The 19,834-nt window shown below is 41.2% G+C and overlaps 1 protein-coding gene across 1 annotated transcript in view; it reads right to left on the reverse strand.

Annotated features, from left to right (window-relative positions):
* STK32A (serine/threonine kinase 32A) overlaps positions 1-4,716 on the reverse strand; it is a 383,738-nt gene extending 379,022 nt beyond the window's left edge. The window contains exon 1 of the mRNA XM_077261153.1: positions 4,558-4,716. Coding sequence (XP_077117268.1) covers positions 4,558-4,609 — 52 coding nt within the window. The 5' untranslated portion in view covers positions 4,610-4,716. The remainder of the gene's footprint in view (positions 1-4,557) is intronic.
* Positions 4,717-19,834: the final 15,118 nt, after the last annotated feature.

Below are 19,834 nucleotides of genomic sequence, written 5' to 3' on the forward strand. Positions count from 1 at the left end.
GGAAAAATCAATATAAGTATAAAATTGATCTCTACTGCATTAATTTAACCCTAACATTCCTAGTTGCTGTTGGAGATGTGACAACTCTGAGGGGGATTTACCTCACCTATTCTGGAGTTGTATGGGTATTCAGGATTTCTGGAAATTTGCTAAAGCTGTTATTTACAAGGTAGTGGGTCTTCAGATACCGCTTAATACTAAGTTTTACTCACTCATTATCCCGCCATTTCATCACTTTAACTGCAAAGTTCCTCAACTTTTACTCCACATGACCACAGCGGCTTGATGCTTCATAGCGTGTAAATAGAAGTTGACTTAACCCCTTTCAAATAATGAGTTGCATGCATCCAGGACACGTGAAGTACAGAAGATCTGTCATCTATTGAATAACACAGTTGATCATTTTGAAGCTGTCTGAACTCAATAGAGAAAAAAAAAAATCTCCAGCGTGAAACTTGGATAAAAGTTCAATTTATTTAGACAAATCCATTAAAATCCTTATTTCATAGTGGTACAGCAAATGATGGGGTACATAATACGACCTACGCATTTTGGTCATGACACCATGATTAAGACCTTAACAGGTCAAAACGCGTTGGTCGTATTATGTACCCCATAATTTTCTGTACCACTATGAAATAAGGATTTTAATGTATTTGTCTAAATTGAACTTTTTTCCAAGTTTCACGCTGGAGATTTACTTCTTTTTTTTTTTCTCTGTTGTGGACAACGCCTCTGATCCAGGCACCTCCTTGCGTCAATTACATTCTGAATCAATCAAGACCTTTGTTCCTGAGCAAACTAGCACACAAGGACTTCTGCTTCAAACTGGTGAGCTGAATTTTTTCCCCTTCCCTTTTTTCCTTTGCATACACATGTCTGAACTCAATGGGACACATTTTTTACAAAGAAATTGCTAACGGTCAGGGCGATATAAAGTAGGCCTGCTAATAAAGGCTGAAATAGATTTACCTCCTTCTCTTTCCCCATGTGTCAGTGTCATGTCTTGTCATTATACAGGTACAATCTTTGTTGCAAGAAATGGATTCTTCAGTGTTGAGCTAATTTCATTTCCTGTTACTAATACTATTAAGTCAAACTAAGATGTAATGTTAGCTAACACTTTGAATATTCTGTACTGTTTTTTCTGCAACTTTATATTTGAAAAATTTAATAAAACTTAGTTATAAAAAACCCCCACTACAATAGACAAATCACAAGGTCCAGTTGAGTACTGCAAGAATTAAGTACCATGACAATTAGACCATTATTTCAAATTTTTTATGACTATTTAATAACATGATCTGTTCCAGACTGGCACATATCAAATGTGGTGCAAAATATGCAACAAAAAGTATCAAAAATGTAGCTAGGAAACTATAGCCCAGTAGTACATTTAACCTCAAGTAATCCTGGAGTATTGTACATAGGATAACCTCATAACCCAGAATTAACATTGCTTAATAAAGGAAGATCTGTGCTGTCAAAGTAATCAAATCTGCTTCTATGATTTAATAAGTTCCACACTTGAGTACATTTCCGGTGGCGCAAGCCAGTTAACGTGATTCAGGTCCTTGGTGTATTGGGGGAGCGCAAATTCAATAGCAGGTAGCTACTGCCAAATGCAAATAACAATTATGGAATTCATTAAAAGAGGCATAGGTGCTTATGAGAAGAGCACAGCTCTACCTTTAAACAAGTCACTAGTGCAGCTGTAATTACAATACTATATACCATTTTTGTCTCCAGTGTATGAGAAGGACATAATGGAACTAAATTGGATGCAGAGAAGGGTGACCATGGAAATGGATGGGCTGACATACCAAGACACGTTATCAAACTTGGGGTTATTCAGTTTATAAATACGAAGGCTTCTTCTTGCAAGGAGGAATACTCTACACCAGAGGTGTCAAACTGCATTCCTCGAGGGCCGCCAACAGGTCATGTTTTCAGGATTTCCTTAGCATTCCACAAAGTGCTGGAATCATTCTGTGCAGGTGATTAAATTATCACCTGTGCAATACAAGGAAATCCTGAAAACATGACCTGTTGGCGGCCCTCGAGGAATGCAGTTTGACACCTCTGCTCTACACAATGACAAGGAGGCTTTATCTACTCCTAGAGGAAAGCAGGTTTAATCATCATAACAGATGATGATTCTGTAATGTCTTTACTCCGCCATTCGCTGTGTCAGAGATGCTGTGAGTGACAGCTCTGCTGCCCTATGGATGGCAGAGGTGTGTTGGGCTGTCAGTGCTGTGGATGACAGCTCTGCCGCCCAATGGATGGCAGAGACGTGTTGGGCTGTCAGTGCTGTGAGTGACAGCTCAGCCGCCCTATTGATAGAATGAGCTTGTTGGGTTGTCAATGTTGGGTTTGGGTTACCTCTAGGTCAGGGGTGTCAAACTGCATTCCTCAAGGGCTGCAAACAGGTCATGTTTTCAGGATTTCCTTGTATTGCACAGGTGATCATTTAATCACCTGCACAGAATGATTCCAGCACCTTGTGCAATGAGAAGGAAATCTTGAAAACACGCATGGTTTGAGGCCCTCGAGGAATGCAGTTTGACACCCCTGCTCTAGGTGATTTCCTTTCTAGATAATTGTCAGGCTCTTTAACTGTTTGGCAATATTAGATGTTACTCTGTGCTCTCTATTTTGATATTATGATCTTTTGTTGCCGGACCTTGGATTTGCCTGTCAACTCCCTGTCTGTATAACACATTTTGCCTTTGACATATTCTGATTTTAGTTACCAGACTACAGACTTTTTCCCTGACTAACCGTTTATCTTATACCTCTGTGTTTGATGTACCTTCCTGGCTTTTGACCTTGGACCTCTTGACCACTCCGCCTCACGGCTAGTATGTGAGTAGTGACTAGCGTCTGCCATTGACACCCTTTGTATAATTTAAAAGACAGTTTTATAAAGAAGTACTCAAAACATGCTGCACACCACATATAGGATGCACATACAGTCTCAGCCTCACTGCACTTGCCATGAAGCATTGACTGTCTGTAATATTTTTACTGACTGATCTGAATGTTTCCAGACAATATTTTATGCCTACAGACTTGGCAGATGTAAATCTGGCAGTGAGCTAAAGATCAAATCTAATTTTTATGTCACACAGGAATATCATTTATGCTGTGACTTTTAGAAGTGTACAATTAAACCTCTATTTAGTGTGTAATTACACCTTTCTCTGCTCTTGTGTCCTCAGGTCTTTCCTAAAGTAGATAACAAAAACATGTTGATGGTGGAAAGTTGCACCAAGCAAATGTCATCATACATAACCGGAAGACCTTTACCTTTTTCTTAAAAAAAGTCACTAACAAATCTGAGAAGAAATTCTGCTAACATTGCGTATAATAGTAGTTGAAAAGAATAGAAGTAGAATTTGAGCTGTGTACATTTATGTGGAAAACAGATTTTAGGATTGGAAAATTAATCTATATTCTCCTTGCAGCTGCTTCCAGTCATTTGGAAGGCGCTCACTGCACCATAAGTGCACTCTAATCCAGCCGATCGCTATTTGATCGACATCTTGCATACACTATAGAATGTCAACCAAGGAGCATTGGGCATGCTTCCAGTGTACTGTGTCTAGCCATAACTGACAACAACACCAGCACCACCATTTACACTGGAAGCGAGTGCCTATGTAGGAAATATAAGTTACGGTAATATTTCCATTTTTGTTGCTGACAAATGCCATTTGAGGAGATTTTCTTTTGCTTACAACTATGCCCAGCAAAATACGAAAAAAATGGCATCCTTATCACCTGGTGCTCCTTAATAATACTGATTGGGTTCACCACCAACATCGCTTCCTCATTGGGAGATTAGCAGTGGACATGGGTAGGTCTATACCACACCAGTGTTCCTCAAGGAAACCATCGGGAGACCAGGGCAGCACCACAGAGGGGTGGGAGTTTCAGTAGGTGTATATTCACTACCTGCAGCAAAAAAGCCACAGCAAAATGTACACAATGTTTAAGGCAGTCCTGCACATTGCTTATTGGCTGCTGCCAAGTACTGCACTTATCTCAAATTCAATGGGCACTCCATTCAAATGAATGGAAGACAAAGCAAAGTACACTGCAGCGACCAATAAGCAATATACAGGAGTGCGGTGTAGCGCCCAGTATATCACTTATGTAAAAAACAAAATTACTTTATTTTAGAGCGTGCTGGTTGTTTAAAAAGAGAAAACCCTGTAGGTGACGTATAAAGCAAGGATTTTGCAGCAAATTTGCAGTGAAATCCAAAGAGGAAGTAGAAATGGCTAAGCCTGAGGCAAAGCCCAAGGCTTTTTTCCTTTTCTGATATCTGAGCTACAGAAGGCAAAGACACAACAAGGTCAGGTAACATGCTAAGTATCTTTCCTGGATCATTTCTAGAACTTTACACACCACGAATGACAGCAAATTGTGTCTTTTAATCTAAGAGGTTGGGTTGAGGGTAGTTATTACCATGTTCCACTGTATTTTAGGTTCTTTTGCAAAGCTATGGCTATGTTAGATGCAAGAGTAATGCAGCCACACTTCCCTCACCTTCCCCGTTGTCGTCACACACAGGGGTTTTACTTGAGTTATTTGCTCCCATCGTCACTCGTGTGAGGCTCCAAGTCCTGTAGTTACATCCTCATATTATCCACAGGGCTGATTATCAGTTGTCCTACATCTAGCAGGAAGACCAATTACATTTCTTGTTCATCCTGTATAAAGAAGAAACACTTATTAACATCCTGTGATCTGACCAAGGTTTTATAAATGGAGAAAAAAAGCATATTTCTATAAGATGTATTACAAATAAAAATGAGCTGACAAGTGGCTGTTTCCGAGCCCAATAGAAGTCAATGGGGACCCGAACTTTATTATGGCTGTAAAATGGTCACGGTAAGGGCTAGGAGGCTACAAATGGAAGCAAAATGGTGGAAAGTGCAGGACAATTGCGATGAAAACCAATATGAACAAGGAAATTACTTAAAATAATATAGAATAAAAAATAATAATCTTGAATCAGGAAGAAGAGGTCCAAGTAGAGGAGAAGGTGGAGGTGGAAGAGACAGGGGAGGAGGTATCCAACATTGGTTTTTTTTTTATTCTTTTGCTTTATTTTTAGGGAACTGACCTAAAAGAACATAGGATTTAAAAAATAAAAAAATAACAATCTAGAACCAGGAGGCGGAGGTCCAAGTGGAGAAGGAGGTGGAGTAGTTGGAGTAGGTGGAGGTGGACTTGATAGTGTATGTGGAAAAGGCTGGGGAGGAGGTATCCAACACTGTTTGTTTTTTTTGTGTTTTTTCTTCTTTTGTTTTTTTTAGGGAACTGTTTTAAAAGAACATAGAATTTAAAATAAAAAGCAACAGTCAAGGACCAGGGGGCAGATGTCAAAGTGGAGGAGGAGATGGACGAGGTGGTTTAGGCTGAAGAGGAAGGGAAGTAGGTAGCCAACACTATTTTTGTGTCTTTTAGTTTTTTTTTTGTTCTTTTTATTTGGGGAGGGTACAAAATTAAATGAATGGAAATAGAGTATACCAATGGCTGGGTGCAGATGGTATAGTTGTCTAGTCAGGCAAAGGTACGGACAAATCCTTTGGGATCCACACCTGGCTCATTTTATTGAATGCTAACTTCCCCATGATGGCTGTGGACAAGCAGATGTGCCTGTCTATGATCACACCCCATGCCGTGCTAAACTCACATTCTGACAGTACACTTGCTGCAGGGCAGGCCAGCACCTCCAAGGCATAAAGGGAAAGCTCAGGCCACAAGTACAATCTGGAGACCCACAAGTTAAATGGAGCAGATCCATCAGTTAGTGCGTTGCAACATATGCACATCTACTTTTTCACCATGTTATTGTAATGCTGCCTCCTGCTAAAACTAACCATATCAGATGGTGGTGCCAGATATTATGGCGAGCTGAGAAAGTTTTTTCACATTTCCGCAATGCTAACCCTGCCTTGCAAAAAGGTGGCGGTGCCTATTCCTCTACTTTGTTCTTCCACTGAGCCGCTGCTGTCAGGTGGGAATGCTGTTAGTAGTGCCTCTGCCAGTGGGGGCACGTATTCACATATTTTGCAATCTTACTCCAGTGACAGAAGTAATGATGGTGTGTTGTCCTTGTAATATGGATTGATCAGGGTTGCCATGCAGTAATCAGCAGTGGTAACAATCCGGGCAACTTGAGTGCCACCTTGCTGTGAACACGGTTCATCCTCCTAGTAGTAGCGGCTGGCAACAATGTACTGCGGGACAGCCACCGCCATCAGTTTTTTTTAAGACTGTCCATCTCCACCAGCTGCAATGGCAGCATTTCAAAGTCCAGGAATTTGTAAATGCTGTCATTCAGGACCATTGATTGTGGGTAGGTAGGGGCTATTTCCATGAGACGGTGTGCAGATGATCGTTGACACTGCTGGTGGTGCTATCACATCGTCTCTTCGTGGGGAGGCGGGTGGCCTGGTTGATCATGAGTGGGAGAAAGAGGCGGAGATAGCAACAGAAGAGGGAACAGGAGGAGGCTCTGATCTGTCATGCTTTTTAGGGTGTGTACTCCACTACACCTTGTGGTTGGAATTCAGATGCCTCATCATGCAGGTGGTGCTCAGGTTCAGAACATTTATGCCTTGCTGCAGGCTCTGATGTCATAGCATGCAAACCACCCATGTCTTGTCGTCAGTATATTGGCTATGCCAGGGAGCTCATTTGAGTTGGCTTTGGTTTGCGCAGACTGCTTCGCTTTGCAATGGGGTGAGATGAAAGCCAGATGACCATGGTCCTCAGGTGCCAACCCTGCACCTTTTCAGGAGACATGGGGGATGATAATATGAAGGAACAGGGGGTACTCTCAATGTAACACCACCTCAACATGTTCTGGCCTCATCATTCGTGTAGCAGTACTCGGCCGTATGGAATGATGCAGAACGTCCTGTCACCTGCGTGCACCAGAGGAAGGTGTTTTATTAGGGCACATAGCAGGCACAGAACGACCATGTAATCTCATTGCAACAGCTACACTATCACCATCACGGCCATATCCACGTCCCCTTGATGCTCTCCTCATGTTTTCCCCACTAAAAAAAATTCCCAATAGAGAAGAGGCTGGATTCAGACAAGCTGCACCAGAATGTATTGCAAGCACGTTACACCAGCCTGTATTACAGTCACGCTGCACCAAGCTATATTACGGACATAATGCACCAGCCTGTATTACGGTCGCACTGCACCAGCCTGGATTTCAGGCACACTACAGCAGCCTGTATTACGGTCACACTGCACCAAGCTGTATTACGGCATGCTACACTAGCCTGTATTACGGTCACACTGCACCAAGCTGTATTACAGGCTTGATACACCAGTAAAGCTATGCTCACATTGATCCTGTGCTCGATGCTGAGGGCTTACACTGGGGTTTCCGTGTAAATCTCTGAAATACGTGATTCAGACAGAACTCCCAATGGAAGATTCCATATAATAAGGCAGATGGAAGCCCTGTGGATGCCATCTGATCTTTGATCAGGCAGTGTCCGTCTTTTTAGGAGTACATAAAAGCGCAGTCTGACACAGTTTTGTGCACTTCTGAAAAGAAGGAAACAGCTGAACAGAGGCCAGACGCAGTCCATAGTAACTCTGCTGTCTCATTATAGTAAATGGATCACTCGGGAGTTTCATCTGAATAACGTCACTGGGAGATTTAGATGAAAACACTAATGTAAGTGCTCAGAGCAGAGTACTGGATAAATGTGATCCCAATAAAAGTTTCAACTCAATGCACAAAAATATCAATTCCCCACTTAGGTACGTCACCTGTCAATGGAAATATAGGGGGCCTCCATGTTACTGGTATTACAAAGGCTCTGGAAAAGCACTACAACTCCTCGCACCTCAAAAGGAATACAGAGAATTCTGCGCTCCCAATTCCAAATGCTCCCTTCCCTTCTGTGCCTAAACCACATTTAGCATCCACATGTTTGGTATTTCTGTAGTTATGAGAGGCTGCCTAATATATGGGTGTGTGTCACCAGAAACACAAAGTGGGCATAATGTACTGGTCACTACAACATACTGGTCATTACAACGTACTGGTCACTACAATGATAGTTTGCAATTTACTTAGTAACATCCACTGCTGCTTGTTTCTAGGAAACGCCCATAGAGTCAAAATTGTCAATATACAGATGTAGATAAATTCCCAAAGGGGTATAATTTACAAAATGGGGCTAATTGAAGGTGAATTCTGCTCTTCTAGCACTTAGGGGCTCTGTATATTGAATCCGCAAACTATTCTTGGAAAATCTGGGCTCCAGGAGGCAAATAGCTCCAGAGTCTCACCGTATTGCTAAGCATTACTGTGCAGTCACATATGGGGTATTTCTACATTCAGCAGAAATTTTGGGACCAATTTTGTTGCCATTTTTACCCATTTGTACTTGTAAAAATGTAAAATCTGGGGCTAAAACTACATTTTTGTGGTAAAATTGTAATTATTTTTCTTCACTGCCTAATGGTATAACATTCTGTGACACCCGTGGTGTCAATATAATCACTGCTGCCCTAGATTAATTCATCAAGAGGTTTATTTTATAAAATGGGGTCACTTATTAGGAGTTCTGCTGTTCTAGCACTTCAGGGGCTCCCCCAGTGGGTCATGGCACCCACAAACCATAACAGTAAAATCTGCACTATATTATAGCACTCCTTACCTTCTGAGCTTTGCACTGTGCCTGAAAAGTATTTCTCATTTACATATAGAGTGTGCTCAGGATTTTTTTTTACAACAAACAGGTCCATTTTTTCCTATCAGTCCTAAGAAAAATTCAAACTTTTTTTAGTGGTAAAAATGTAATTATTCTTTCTTTACCGCCCAATAGTATAAAATTCTGTGAGGCTCATGTGGTGTCATTATGATCACTGCACCCCTATATGAATTTATTGGGGAGTGTAGTTTGTAAAATGAAGTCACTTATGCAGGGTTTTTGCTGTTCTAGCACCTCAGGATCTCTGCCAATGTGACATGGCACCTTGAACCATTCCAGCAAAATCTGAAGTCCAATATGGCACTTCTACTCTTCTGAGCTTTACACTGTGCTTCAAAAGTAGTTTTTCACCACATATGGGGAATCAGTATGCTCAGGAGAAATTGCACAACAAATTTTGGGGTCCATTTCCTCCGGCTATCCTTATGAAAATAAAAAAATGTTGGGCTAAAGCAACAATTTGGTTGGAAAAAAATGTTTTCTTTCATTTTCAAAGATCAACGTTGTAAAATTCTGTGATGCAGAAGGTGCTCAGCACACATCTACATAAATTACTTGAGGAGTCTAGTTTCCAAAATGGGGTCACTTGTGTTTTTTTTTTCACTATTTAAGCACATAGGTAATTCTCTTGTGCTGCTGTCATGGGGTAGCGAATATAGTATTTTTTATTTACCTGTAACGGCATTTTTTGGAGCCCATCATTATATTGCCTCCCTTCATGTGTGGGTGAGCACTTCTTTCACTTGTATATAATCACGTTTGAGAAATTAGTTGGTGTTCTGATTAGGATATATTTTGCAATTAACCATGGGAGGGCCTCTTGTGCTCTGTAATCCAACATATGGGTGGGAGAGCTGCCACCCTTTTATGTCTGTAGGTTTCCTGTCCTTGAACGACGGATACCCTCACTAGTGGTGCTGTCATGATGAGCTCCAAAAAAAAAGAATTTTTGCATCAACTTATTTGAGTAACTATGAAGATTTTTTAATGCAAGTTATATTATTATCCTTATTTTCATGTTATGTGTTTAGAAAAGTTTCTATGAAATGAATTCTTGACAAAATTTTTAAAATTCTTTTTGTGTTTAGTGAGATATTGATTACAGTTTTGATTTTCAAAGGGGATGTACTCATTTATGCAGTGCACTGTATATATATATATATATATATATATATATATATATATATATATATATATATATACTGCTAAAAAAAATAAAGGGAACACTTAAACAACACAATATATCTCCAAGTAAATCAAACTTCTGTGAAATAAAACTGTCCACTTAGGAAGCCACACTGTTTGACAATCAATTTCACATGCTGTTGTGCAAATGGAATAGACAACAAATGGAAATTATTGACAATTATCAAGACACACTCAATAAAGGAGTGGTTCTGCAGGTGGGGACCACAGACCACATTATATATAATATATGTATATATATATATATATATATATATATATATATATATATATATATATATATATATATATATACTTATACTGTATATATATCTTATAAAAAATCAAGTTGGAGACCCTGATAACTTTTTAATTTTAAAAAATGTCCCTAATTAATAGGCAAGTACCTAGAACTTCTTCAGCAAAGATCCCCAGACACATACCAGGGGCAGCATGGTGGCTCAGTGGTTAGCACTGCAGCCTTGCAGCGCTGGAGTCCTGGGTTCAGATCCCACCAAGGATAACATTTGCAAGGAGTTTGTATGTTCTCCCCGTTTTTGCGTGGGTTTCCTCCCACACTCCAAAGACAATCTGATTGGGAATTGTGTGCCCCATCGGGGTCAGCGATGATAATGTGTGCAAATTGTAAAGGGCTGTGGAATATGTTAGTGCTATATAAAATAAAAATTATTATTATCATTAAGACAAAAAAAAAAAATATGTCCAAAATGAATGAATAAAATATACAGCTTTATTAGGCTTTTTTGGACTCACGGAATTGCATCAAATCCACAGTATAGTGCATAACCAATGTTAGAATTGGTATGCACATGCTGCGGAAAAATATGTGCGGATTTGCAGTGTTTTATTTTCCGCAGCATGTCAATTCTTTTTGCGGATCTGCAGCGTTTCTGCACCCATTGACTTCCATTGATTCAGTCAAATCCGCTGCAATTTTGCTGCAGAGTTGAGTGTGACAAACACTGCAGATCTGGAGGAGGAAGAGTGTGTGGGTGGAGACTATGCGTGTATGCCTGTGTGCAGATCTGTGTGTGTCTCTGTGTGTCTGCATGTGTCTCCGTGTGTCCCTGTGTGTGTGCGGGTCTGTTTCTGGGTGTGTGCGGGTCTGTGTAGGCAAGCATTGTCTGATGGGAATACTACTCCCATCAGCTATGAATGCTGTCACATATGACAGTGACAGCATTGCCGATGATGGGGCAGTAGTCCCATCAGATGATGCATGTGTTGAATAGTAAAAAAATAAACATACAACATGCAGTACATACTCACCAATCACCTAGTCCCCTACACCCTCATTCTCCTGTAACAAAAATAAAATAATATACCAACACAAATACTCCCTGTTCTGCTGTAGTCCATTTAATAAGAGTGTCCCACAACAATCTCATGTGTAGAGCTGTCACATCAGGTGATGTGACTGCTCTACACATCTTCGGTGATGCACTGAATGGAGGATCCCTCCGCCGCCAGGAGAGAGGTCACCTGAATTCATTCCTGCTGTCACCGGCAACACTGGCGTGAGAAAATTCTCACGCAGCGGAGCCATAAAGTAAGAGGCTGAACTCCGGTAACCGCTTCAGTGATGCACTGCTGGAGCTTTTACCTCCTGTCAGTGCATCTCGAGAGGCCTATAGAGCAGTCACATCTCCCGATAAATAGGGGAGATCATCGTGGGGCACTCATTATTAAATGTAGTACGGCGGAACAGGGAGTATTAGTGTTGGTTTATTATTTCATTTTTTTTGGAGGAGAATGAGGACGTCACACGGATTAACAGTACAATAAATATGGGAAAATGTGTTTAGTGTTTTATTTCATTAAAATACTTTATTCTGGCTGTGTCTTTATTTAACCCTTTACAACTATAGAATTGGCAATGGATAGGTGTCTTATTGACACCTCTCCATTACTAAGCTGGCTTGAAATCACCTTACAATACAAAGGTGATATCAACTCCACAAATATTACCCCATATGCCACCACTACAGGGCAGTGGGAAGAGAGAGGCTAAGTGCCGGAATTGGCGCATCTAAGGGTATGTTTCCACGTTCAGGATTGCATCAGGATTTGGTCAGGATTTTATGCAAGTAAAATCTGCACCAAATCTGCACCTGAGGTCACTGGCAGGTCACCTGCATTGTCCTTGCATTGTTTCAGCATTGTAAGGACATGCTGCATTCTGAAAAGAGGCGCCACATGTCCGTTTACGTGGGTCTGCCGCATGCATCTTTTAATGTATGGTGGAGATGGGATTTCATGAAATCCCCTCCACTATGCTGTAACATTTTGACGCTGCGGCTCTATGCAGCGTCAAACACGAAGCGTTTCCTGAACGTGGAAACATACCCTTAGAGATGCGCCATTTCTGGGGTGGCTAAGACCTGGTGTTAGTAGCTGGGGGGCAATAACCATGGTCCCTTCCTGGGCTATTAATATCCCCCTATTTTAATAGCCAGTAAAGGCTAAGTATACAGCTGCAGGCTGATATTCATAGCCTGGGAAGATGAATGGGTATTAACCCTTTCCTAAGCTATAAACATCGGCCCCTAGTAGCTGGCTTTCCCTCTCTGGCACAGAGCCCACACCATTTTTTTCCATTTTTTTTTTTTAAATTAAACAGATATTGTGTTTAAGGCTGGGGTCACACTTGCGAGAAACTCGCACGAGTCTTGCACCTCAATACCCGGCACTGTAGGCGCCACTCGGACCGGGGCGTTCAGCAGTGCCGGGTACTAAGGTACGAGACTCGTGCGAGTGATCCCGGCCTAACACACTATACACTTTATTTAAGGCTGGAGTCACACTACCGTAGAATACGGACGAGTGCTATGCGCTAAAAAAAAAAATCGCATAGCGCTCGTACCAGTATTAATCTATGGGGAAAATCAGATCACCGTTTTTTTCTCGTATTCAGCATGCGAGTGAAATAGCATCATGCTGCGATTTTACGCATATATTGGCTGAGTGTCGCCAATGCAAGTCTATGGGTGCGAGAAAAAAAATCGCACACCATACAGACCATCAGTGTGACTTGCGAGAAATACGCACACATTTTCCTCACTTCAGCCCATTGAGCCATTAAATTCAATGAGGAAAAGCAGTGAGAAATGTAAAGCCATACACATATCATACGGATATGGGGTGGACGGGTGTCCCTGCGCTACAATGGCTTTTTGTTTTGAGTGATATTATCGGTATTACTTGTTGCAACCTGCACTTTATAGCCCACCTGTTGTTTACATTTCCTGTTCAGGGTCATACCGTACCTTGGGCTTAGCATGATGTTGGTGACATCCCTTGTCATCTTTTAGCCCTACTATGCAATGTTTGTCTGTTTTTTTATTTTGTTTTGTACTAATAAAAAGTGTTCTTATTATTGGATTTCATGACTGCATGGTGCTTTCTTTTCCTATTTAAATGTTGTTTTGCAGTTATCCATGTACCTATGCATGTGTGGTGGTGTGTATATATATATATATATATATATATATATATATATATATATACATACATACATACATATGTGTTGATATTGATATGTGATTTTATTCCCACCACTGACAATGCACATCGGAATTTTGTTATATATCATACGGATGTCATACGGATCCTTAGATGCGAGAAAATCGCATCCTCGGCAGACAAAATTGGACCGATTTTTTTTTTATACATTGTGCCTGACTCCGGCCTTACTCTTTATGTACCATTTTATTATGTTTACTACTAAACATCGGGCTTGGTATTATCTATCTATCTATCTATCTATCTATCTATCTATCTATTTTTCTGTGTATGTAAACATTATTCTTCAATGGAGTATGTAAAAGAAGAGGTTGGACAAGGAAATTACATCACAATTCTTTTTTTTGTTGTTAAATAATAAATCTTTATTTAGCTGACAAAAAGGCAGACAAATCCACATGAAAAAAACGCATGAAAATCCGCATCAAAAACACATGAAAACCATGCAGGTTTTTTAACTGCGTTTTCTGCCAAGAGATGCAGAAAATTCCACAGGCAAATCTGCAACGTGTGCACATACCCTTAGTCAATACAATAAAATGTGGGTGAAATGCCAAGTAGAGCAATGGACGCAATTCCAAGTAACACTCACATAATAAAATTATAACTGTATATATATATATATATATATATATATATATATATATATATATATATACACTCACCGGCCACTTTATTAGGTACACCATGCTAGTAACGGGTTGGACCCCCTTTTGCCTTCAGAACTGCCTCAATTCTTCGTGGCATAGATTCAACAAGGTGCAGGAAGCATTCCTCAGAGATTTTGGTCCATATTGACATGATGGCATCACACAGTTGCCGCAGATTTGTCGGCTGCACATCCCAAAGATGCTCCATACAAGGCAGGATGGATCCATGCTTTCATGTTGTTTACGCCAAATTCTGACCCTACCATCCGAATGTCGCAGCAGAAATCGAGACTCATCAGACCAAGCAACGTTTTTCCAATCTTCTACTGTCCAATTTCGATGAGCTTGTACAAATTGTAGCCTCAGTTTCCTGTTCTTAGCTGAAAGGAGTGGTACCCGGTGTGGTCTTCTGCTGCTGTAGCCCATCTGCCTCAAAGTTCGACGCACTGTGCGTTCAGAGATGCTCTTAGGCCTACCTTGGTTGTAATGGGTGGCGATTTGAGTCACTGTTGCCTTTCTATCAGCTCGAACCAGTCTGCCCATTCTCCTCTGACCTCTGGCATCAACAAGGCATTTCCGCCCACAGAACTGCCGCTCACTGGATTTTTTTTCTTTTTCGGACCATTCTCTGTAAAACCTAGAGATGGTTGTGCGTGAAAATCCCAGTAGATCAGCAGTTTCTGAAATACTCAGACCAGCCCTTCTGGCACCAACAACTATGCCACGTTCAAAGGCACTCAAATCACCTTTCTTCCCCATACTGATGCTCGGTTTGAACTGCAGGAGATTGTCTTGACCATGTCTACATGCCTAAATGCACTGAGTTGCCGCCATGTGATTGGCTGATTAGAAATTAAGTGTTAACAAGAAGTTGGACAGGTGTACCTAATAAAGTGGCCAGTGAGTGTATATATATATACACATACAGTATATACATACCGTATATATATTGAATCAAAAATGAAAATCAAAGTTGATGAATAGAATGTGTATCAATATGGATCAATTGATTTAATAAATTATGACTAAGTAATCAATTTAATGAAGTGCAAAAAGGTGCTTTGGTATAGATCCATTGTTGTAGTACCCACACATAAAAGCAATATTGGACACAGAAATATATTAATACATACAGGCAGTATATGCCCTGTTCTCTATACTGCCTGTATATATTAATATATTGTTGTGTCCAATATTGCTTTTATATGTGGATACTACTACAATGGATCTATAACAAAGCACCTTTTTTGCATTCCATTAAATAGATTACTTAATGATAATTTATTAAATCAATTGATCAATATTGATAGTCCCCACACATTCTTTTCATAACCTTTGATTCTCATTATATATATATATACATATATATATATATACATATATATATATATATATATATATATATATATATGTATTATGAGTCATGTAGAATTGTGTCCATTGCTCTACTTGCCATTTTCCCCACCCCCTCATTTTATTGTATTGACTAATACAGCTGTATATTTTATTCATTCACTTTGGACTTGTATTTTCGTTTTTTCTCTTCTTTCCTTGCATGACAATTATCAGGAATGCCTATCTGTGCATCGTTGGGGGGGAACAATAAATGACACATCCACATGATATTTTCTTGAAACAACACAGGATGGCAAGTCATATTTCAATAAAATATAAACTGAAAATAATTAAAAGTTATTCCCCAAACTTCCTTCTATGACCTTTGTCTGTGGCCAAAAAACCAAACAACAATGTGGGAACTGTCCAGTCCAGTAGTTTACAATCCAGTCCTGTGGAATTATTGGGCCGCACACATTTTACAGGCCATATAATCGTCTGTTTTACATCTTTACTAATTCAACTGATGAATTTGACCTATGTCAGACGATAAAACTCTCTGCCAAAAACAGGAGACATTTTATTAAGCGCAGTGCTGATATTAACACTATCCTGCTGGATACATTTTAACGAAACCTAATCTAGTACAACCTCGGTATAACCTTACTAGATCACTAATAGTAACCTATGAATTAGTTAGTCTTCTTTCACACTGCCCAAAAATTATTGCACAATGGATAATTTCATATTCTTCCCATACTTCAAATATAATAATACCGTAAAGTACATACGTAAGTGGAGGTTTTCATTTTTCACAATTTACGGTAATATCTGACTGCAGGAATATCTGCTGCATCCTCCCTCATTCATCAGTCAGACCCGGAGCACACACACACCACAGTGCAACTGTTGCTTGTCCATAGGATTACATGACCATTGATGAAACGTAAGACATTTTCATGTGAATTGCGCTCAACAAATGCCATGGAGATGACATGGGAATTGTATGAACGTTATAACACCGTAGTAGCCACAGGTATTTCATAATGTTATACAATAGAGCAGTTCTCAATAAGAAACACACAAAGGAATGATATTCATACACATGCCGTACAGAAGACACCATGAAATAAACTTTGTCACATGCAGGATGATATTGCGTCGTGCATAGGAGAGAACTAAGAATGCCATTATTAGTATCCAGCATAGACAGACTAAGACATACTGCATTCACTTCTCATTATATGGAGTGGACAGAAGTAAATGTCCAAAAACACAAACTTATAATAATAACAGGAATAGCGTTAGTAATACTAACATATAAATCATTAATAATACTAAGATCAGTGATAACCAAACAGTTTAGACACTTATTAAAGTGCAGCACGTGTAAGTGGAAGAAGAGTCTTACCTTGCTTCTCAGTGAGGATGAAGGAGAATGTATGGCTGGAAGACAGGTGGCTCCCAAGAAGATGCTGGGGGAGGTAACAGAGGGACTCTGGATGCCAGTCAGACAGGCTCCTTCTCATCAGCACAAGTTCATTACTGAGGGAAGTCCCTGGGACCTTACTAGGCTCACTGCATACTGACGACTATGCTTCCACCTAGAGGACACTGCTGGGAACAACAATGCAGAATAAAAGCTGGCAAAGTTTTATATTATATGTGTGTATACACACTGCTCAAAAAAATAAAGGGAACGCTTAAACAACAGAATATAATTCCAAGTAAATCAAACTTCTGTAAAATCCAACTGTCCACTTAGGAAGCAACACTGTTTGACAATCAATTTCACATGCTGTTGTGCAAATGAAATAGACAACAGATGGAAATTACTGGCAATTATTAAGACACACTCAATAAAGGAGTGGTTCTGCAGGTGGGTGTCATGAATCCCCAATGGCTAGGGATAGCACAGGACAAGCAAAGTACAAATAAATAACGGACGAGCTCTAGGGTGATGGAACCTGGGCTGACCGCTGCCCTACGCCTGACAAACGCAACTAGAGATAGCCAGGGAGCGTGCCTACGTTGGTTCTAGACGCCACGCACCAGCCTAAGAGCTAACTAGTACTGCAGAGAAAATAAAGACCTCACTTGCCTCCAGAGGAATGAACCCCAAAAGATATAGTTGCCCCCTCACATGTATTGACGGTGAAATGAGAGGAAGGCACACACATAGAGATGATATATATAGATTTAGCAAATTGAGGCCCGCTGTAAACTAGAAAGCAGAACGATACAAAAGGGGACTGAGCGGTCAGCAAAAAACCCTAATCAAAAAACCATCCTGAGATTACAAGAACCCATGTGCCAACTCATGGCACATGGGGAGAACTGTTATGACCCCAATGGCGAGGGTCTCAGAGGAACGTGGAAGTCTGCAGAATACAAAAATCCAGCTCATAGGGCAGTGGTAACTGGGTTGACCATATATCTACTCCTAACGCCAACACTAGAAGTAGCCGGGGATCATTCCTACGTTGATTCTAGATGACACGCGCCAGCCGGAGAATCTAGCTACCCCTAGTAGAGGAAAACAAAGACCTTTCTTGCCTCCAGAGAAGGGGACCCCAAAGCTGGATAGAAGCCCCCCACAAATAATGACGGTTAGGTAAGAGGAAATGACAAACACAGAAATGAACCAGGTTTAGCACAGAGAGGCCCGCTTACTGATAGCAGAATAAAGAAAGGTAACTTATATGGTCAACAAAAACCCTATCAAAATCCACACTGGAAATTCAAGAACCCCCGAACCGTCTAACGGTCCGGGGGGAGAACACCAGCCCCCTAGAGCTTCCAGCAAAGGTCAGGATATAGATTTGGAACAAGCTGGACAAAAATACAAAACCAAAACAAATAGCAAAAAGCAAAAGGCAGACTTAGCTGATATAACTGGAACCAGGATCAGTAGACAAGAGCACAGCAGACTAGCTCTGATAACTACGTTGCCAGGCATTGAACTGAAGGTCCAGGGAGCTTATATAGCAACACCCCTAACTAACGACCCAGGTGCGGATAAAAGGAATGACAGAAAAACCAGAGTCAAAAAACTAGTAACCACTAGAGGGAGCAAAAAGCAAATTCACAACAGTACCCCCCCCCTTAGTGAGGGGTCACCGAACCCTCACCACGACCACCAGGGCGATCAGGATGAGCGGCATGAAAGGCACGAACTAAATCGGCCGCATGAACATCAGAGGCGACCACCCAGGAATTATCCTCCTGACCATAGCCCTTCCACTTGACCAGGTACTGAAGCCTCCGCCTGGAGAGGCGAGAATCCAAGATCTTCTCCACCACGTACTCCAACTCGCCCTCAACCAACACCGGAGCAGGAGGCTCAGCAGAAGGAACTACAGGCACAATGTACCGCCGCAACAAAGACCTATGAAATACATTGTGAATAGCAAACGACACAGGAAGATCCAGACGAAAAGATACAGGATTAAGGATTTCCAATATCTTGTAAGGCCCAATAAAACGAGGTTTAAATTTGGGAGAGGAGACCTTCATAGGAACAAAGCGGGAAGAAAGCCATACCAAATCCCCAACGCGTAGTCGGGGACCCACACCGCGGCGGCGGTTGGCAAAGCGCTGAGCCTTCTCCTGTGACAACTTCAAGTTGTCCACCACATGATTCCAGATCTGCTGCAACCTATCCACCACAGAATCCACCCCAGGACAGTCAGAAGGCTCCACATGACCCGAAGAAAAGCGAGGATGGAAACCAGAGTTGCAGAAAAAAGGCGAAACCAAGGTGGCGGAACTAGCCCGATTATTAAGGGCAAACTCAGCCAACGGCAAGAATGTCACCCAATCGTCCTGATCAGCAGAGACAAAACACCTCAAATAAGCCTCCAAAGTCTGATTGGTTCGCTCCGTCTGTCCATTAGTCTGAGGATGGAAAGCAGACGAAAACGACAAATCAATGCCCATCCTACTACAAAAGGATCGCCAGAACCTGGAAACGAACTGGGATCCTCTGTCTGACACAATATTCTCAGGGATGCCGTGCAAACGAACCACGTTCTGGAAAAACACAGGAACCAGATCGGAAGAGGAAGGCAGCTTAGGCAAAGGAACCAAATGGACCATCTTGGAGAAGCGATCACATATCACCCAGATAACGGACATGCCCTGAGATAGCGGAAGATCAGAAATGAAATCCATGGAGATATGTGTCCAAGGTCTCTTTGGGACAGGCAAGGGCAAGAGCAAACCGCTGGCACGAGAACAGCAAGGCTTAGCTCGAGCACAAGTCCCACAGGACTGCACAAATGACCGCACATCCCTTGACAAGGAAGGCCACCAAAAGGACCTGGCCACCAGATCTCTGGTGCCAAAAATTCC

Source organism: Ranitomeya variabilis, chromosome 5 (genome assembly GCF_051348905.1).
Source record: "Ranitomeya variabilis isolate aRanVar5 chromosome 5, aRanVar5.hap1, whole genome shotgun sequence".
Lineage (NCBI taxonomy): Eukaryota > Metazoa > Chordata > Amphibia > Anura > Dendrobatidae > Ranitomeya > Ranitomeya variabilis.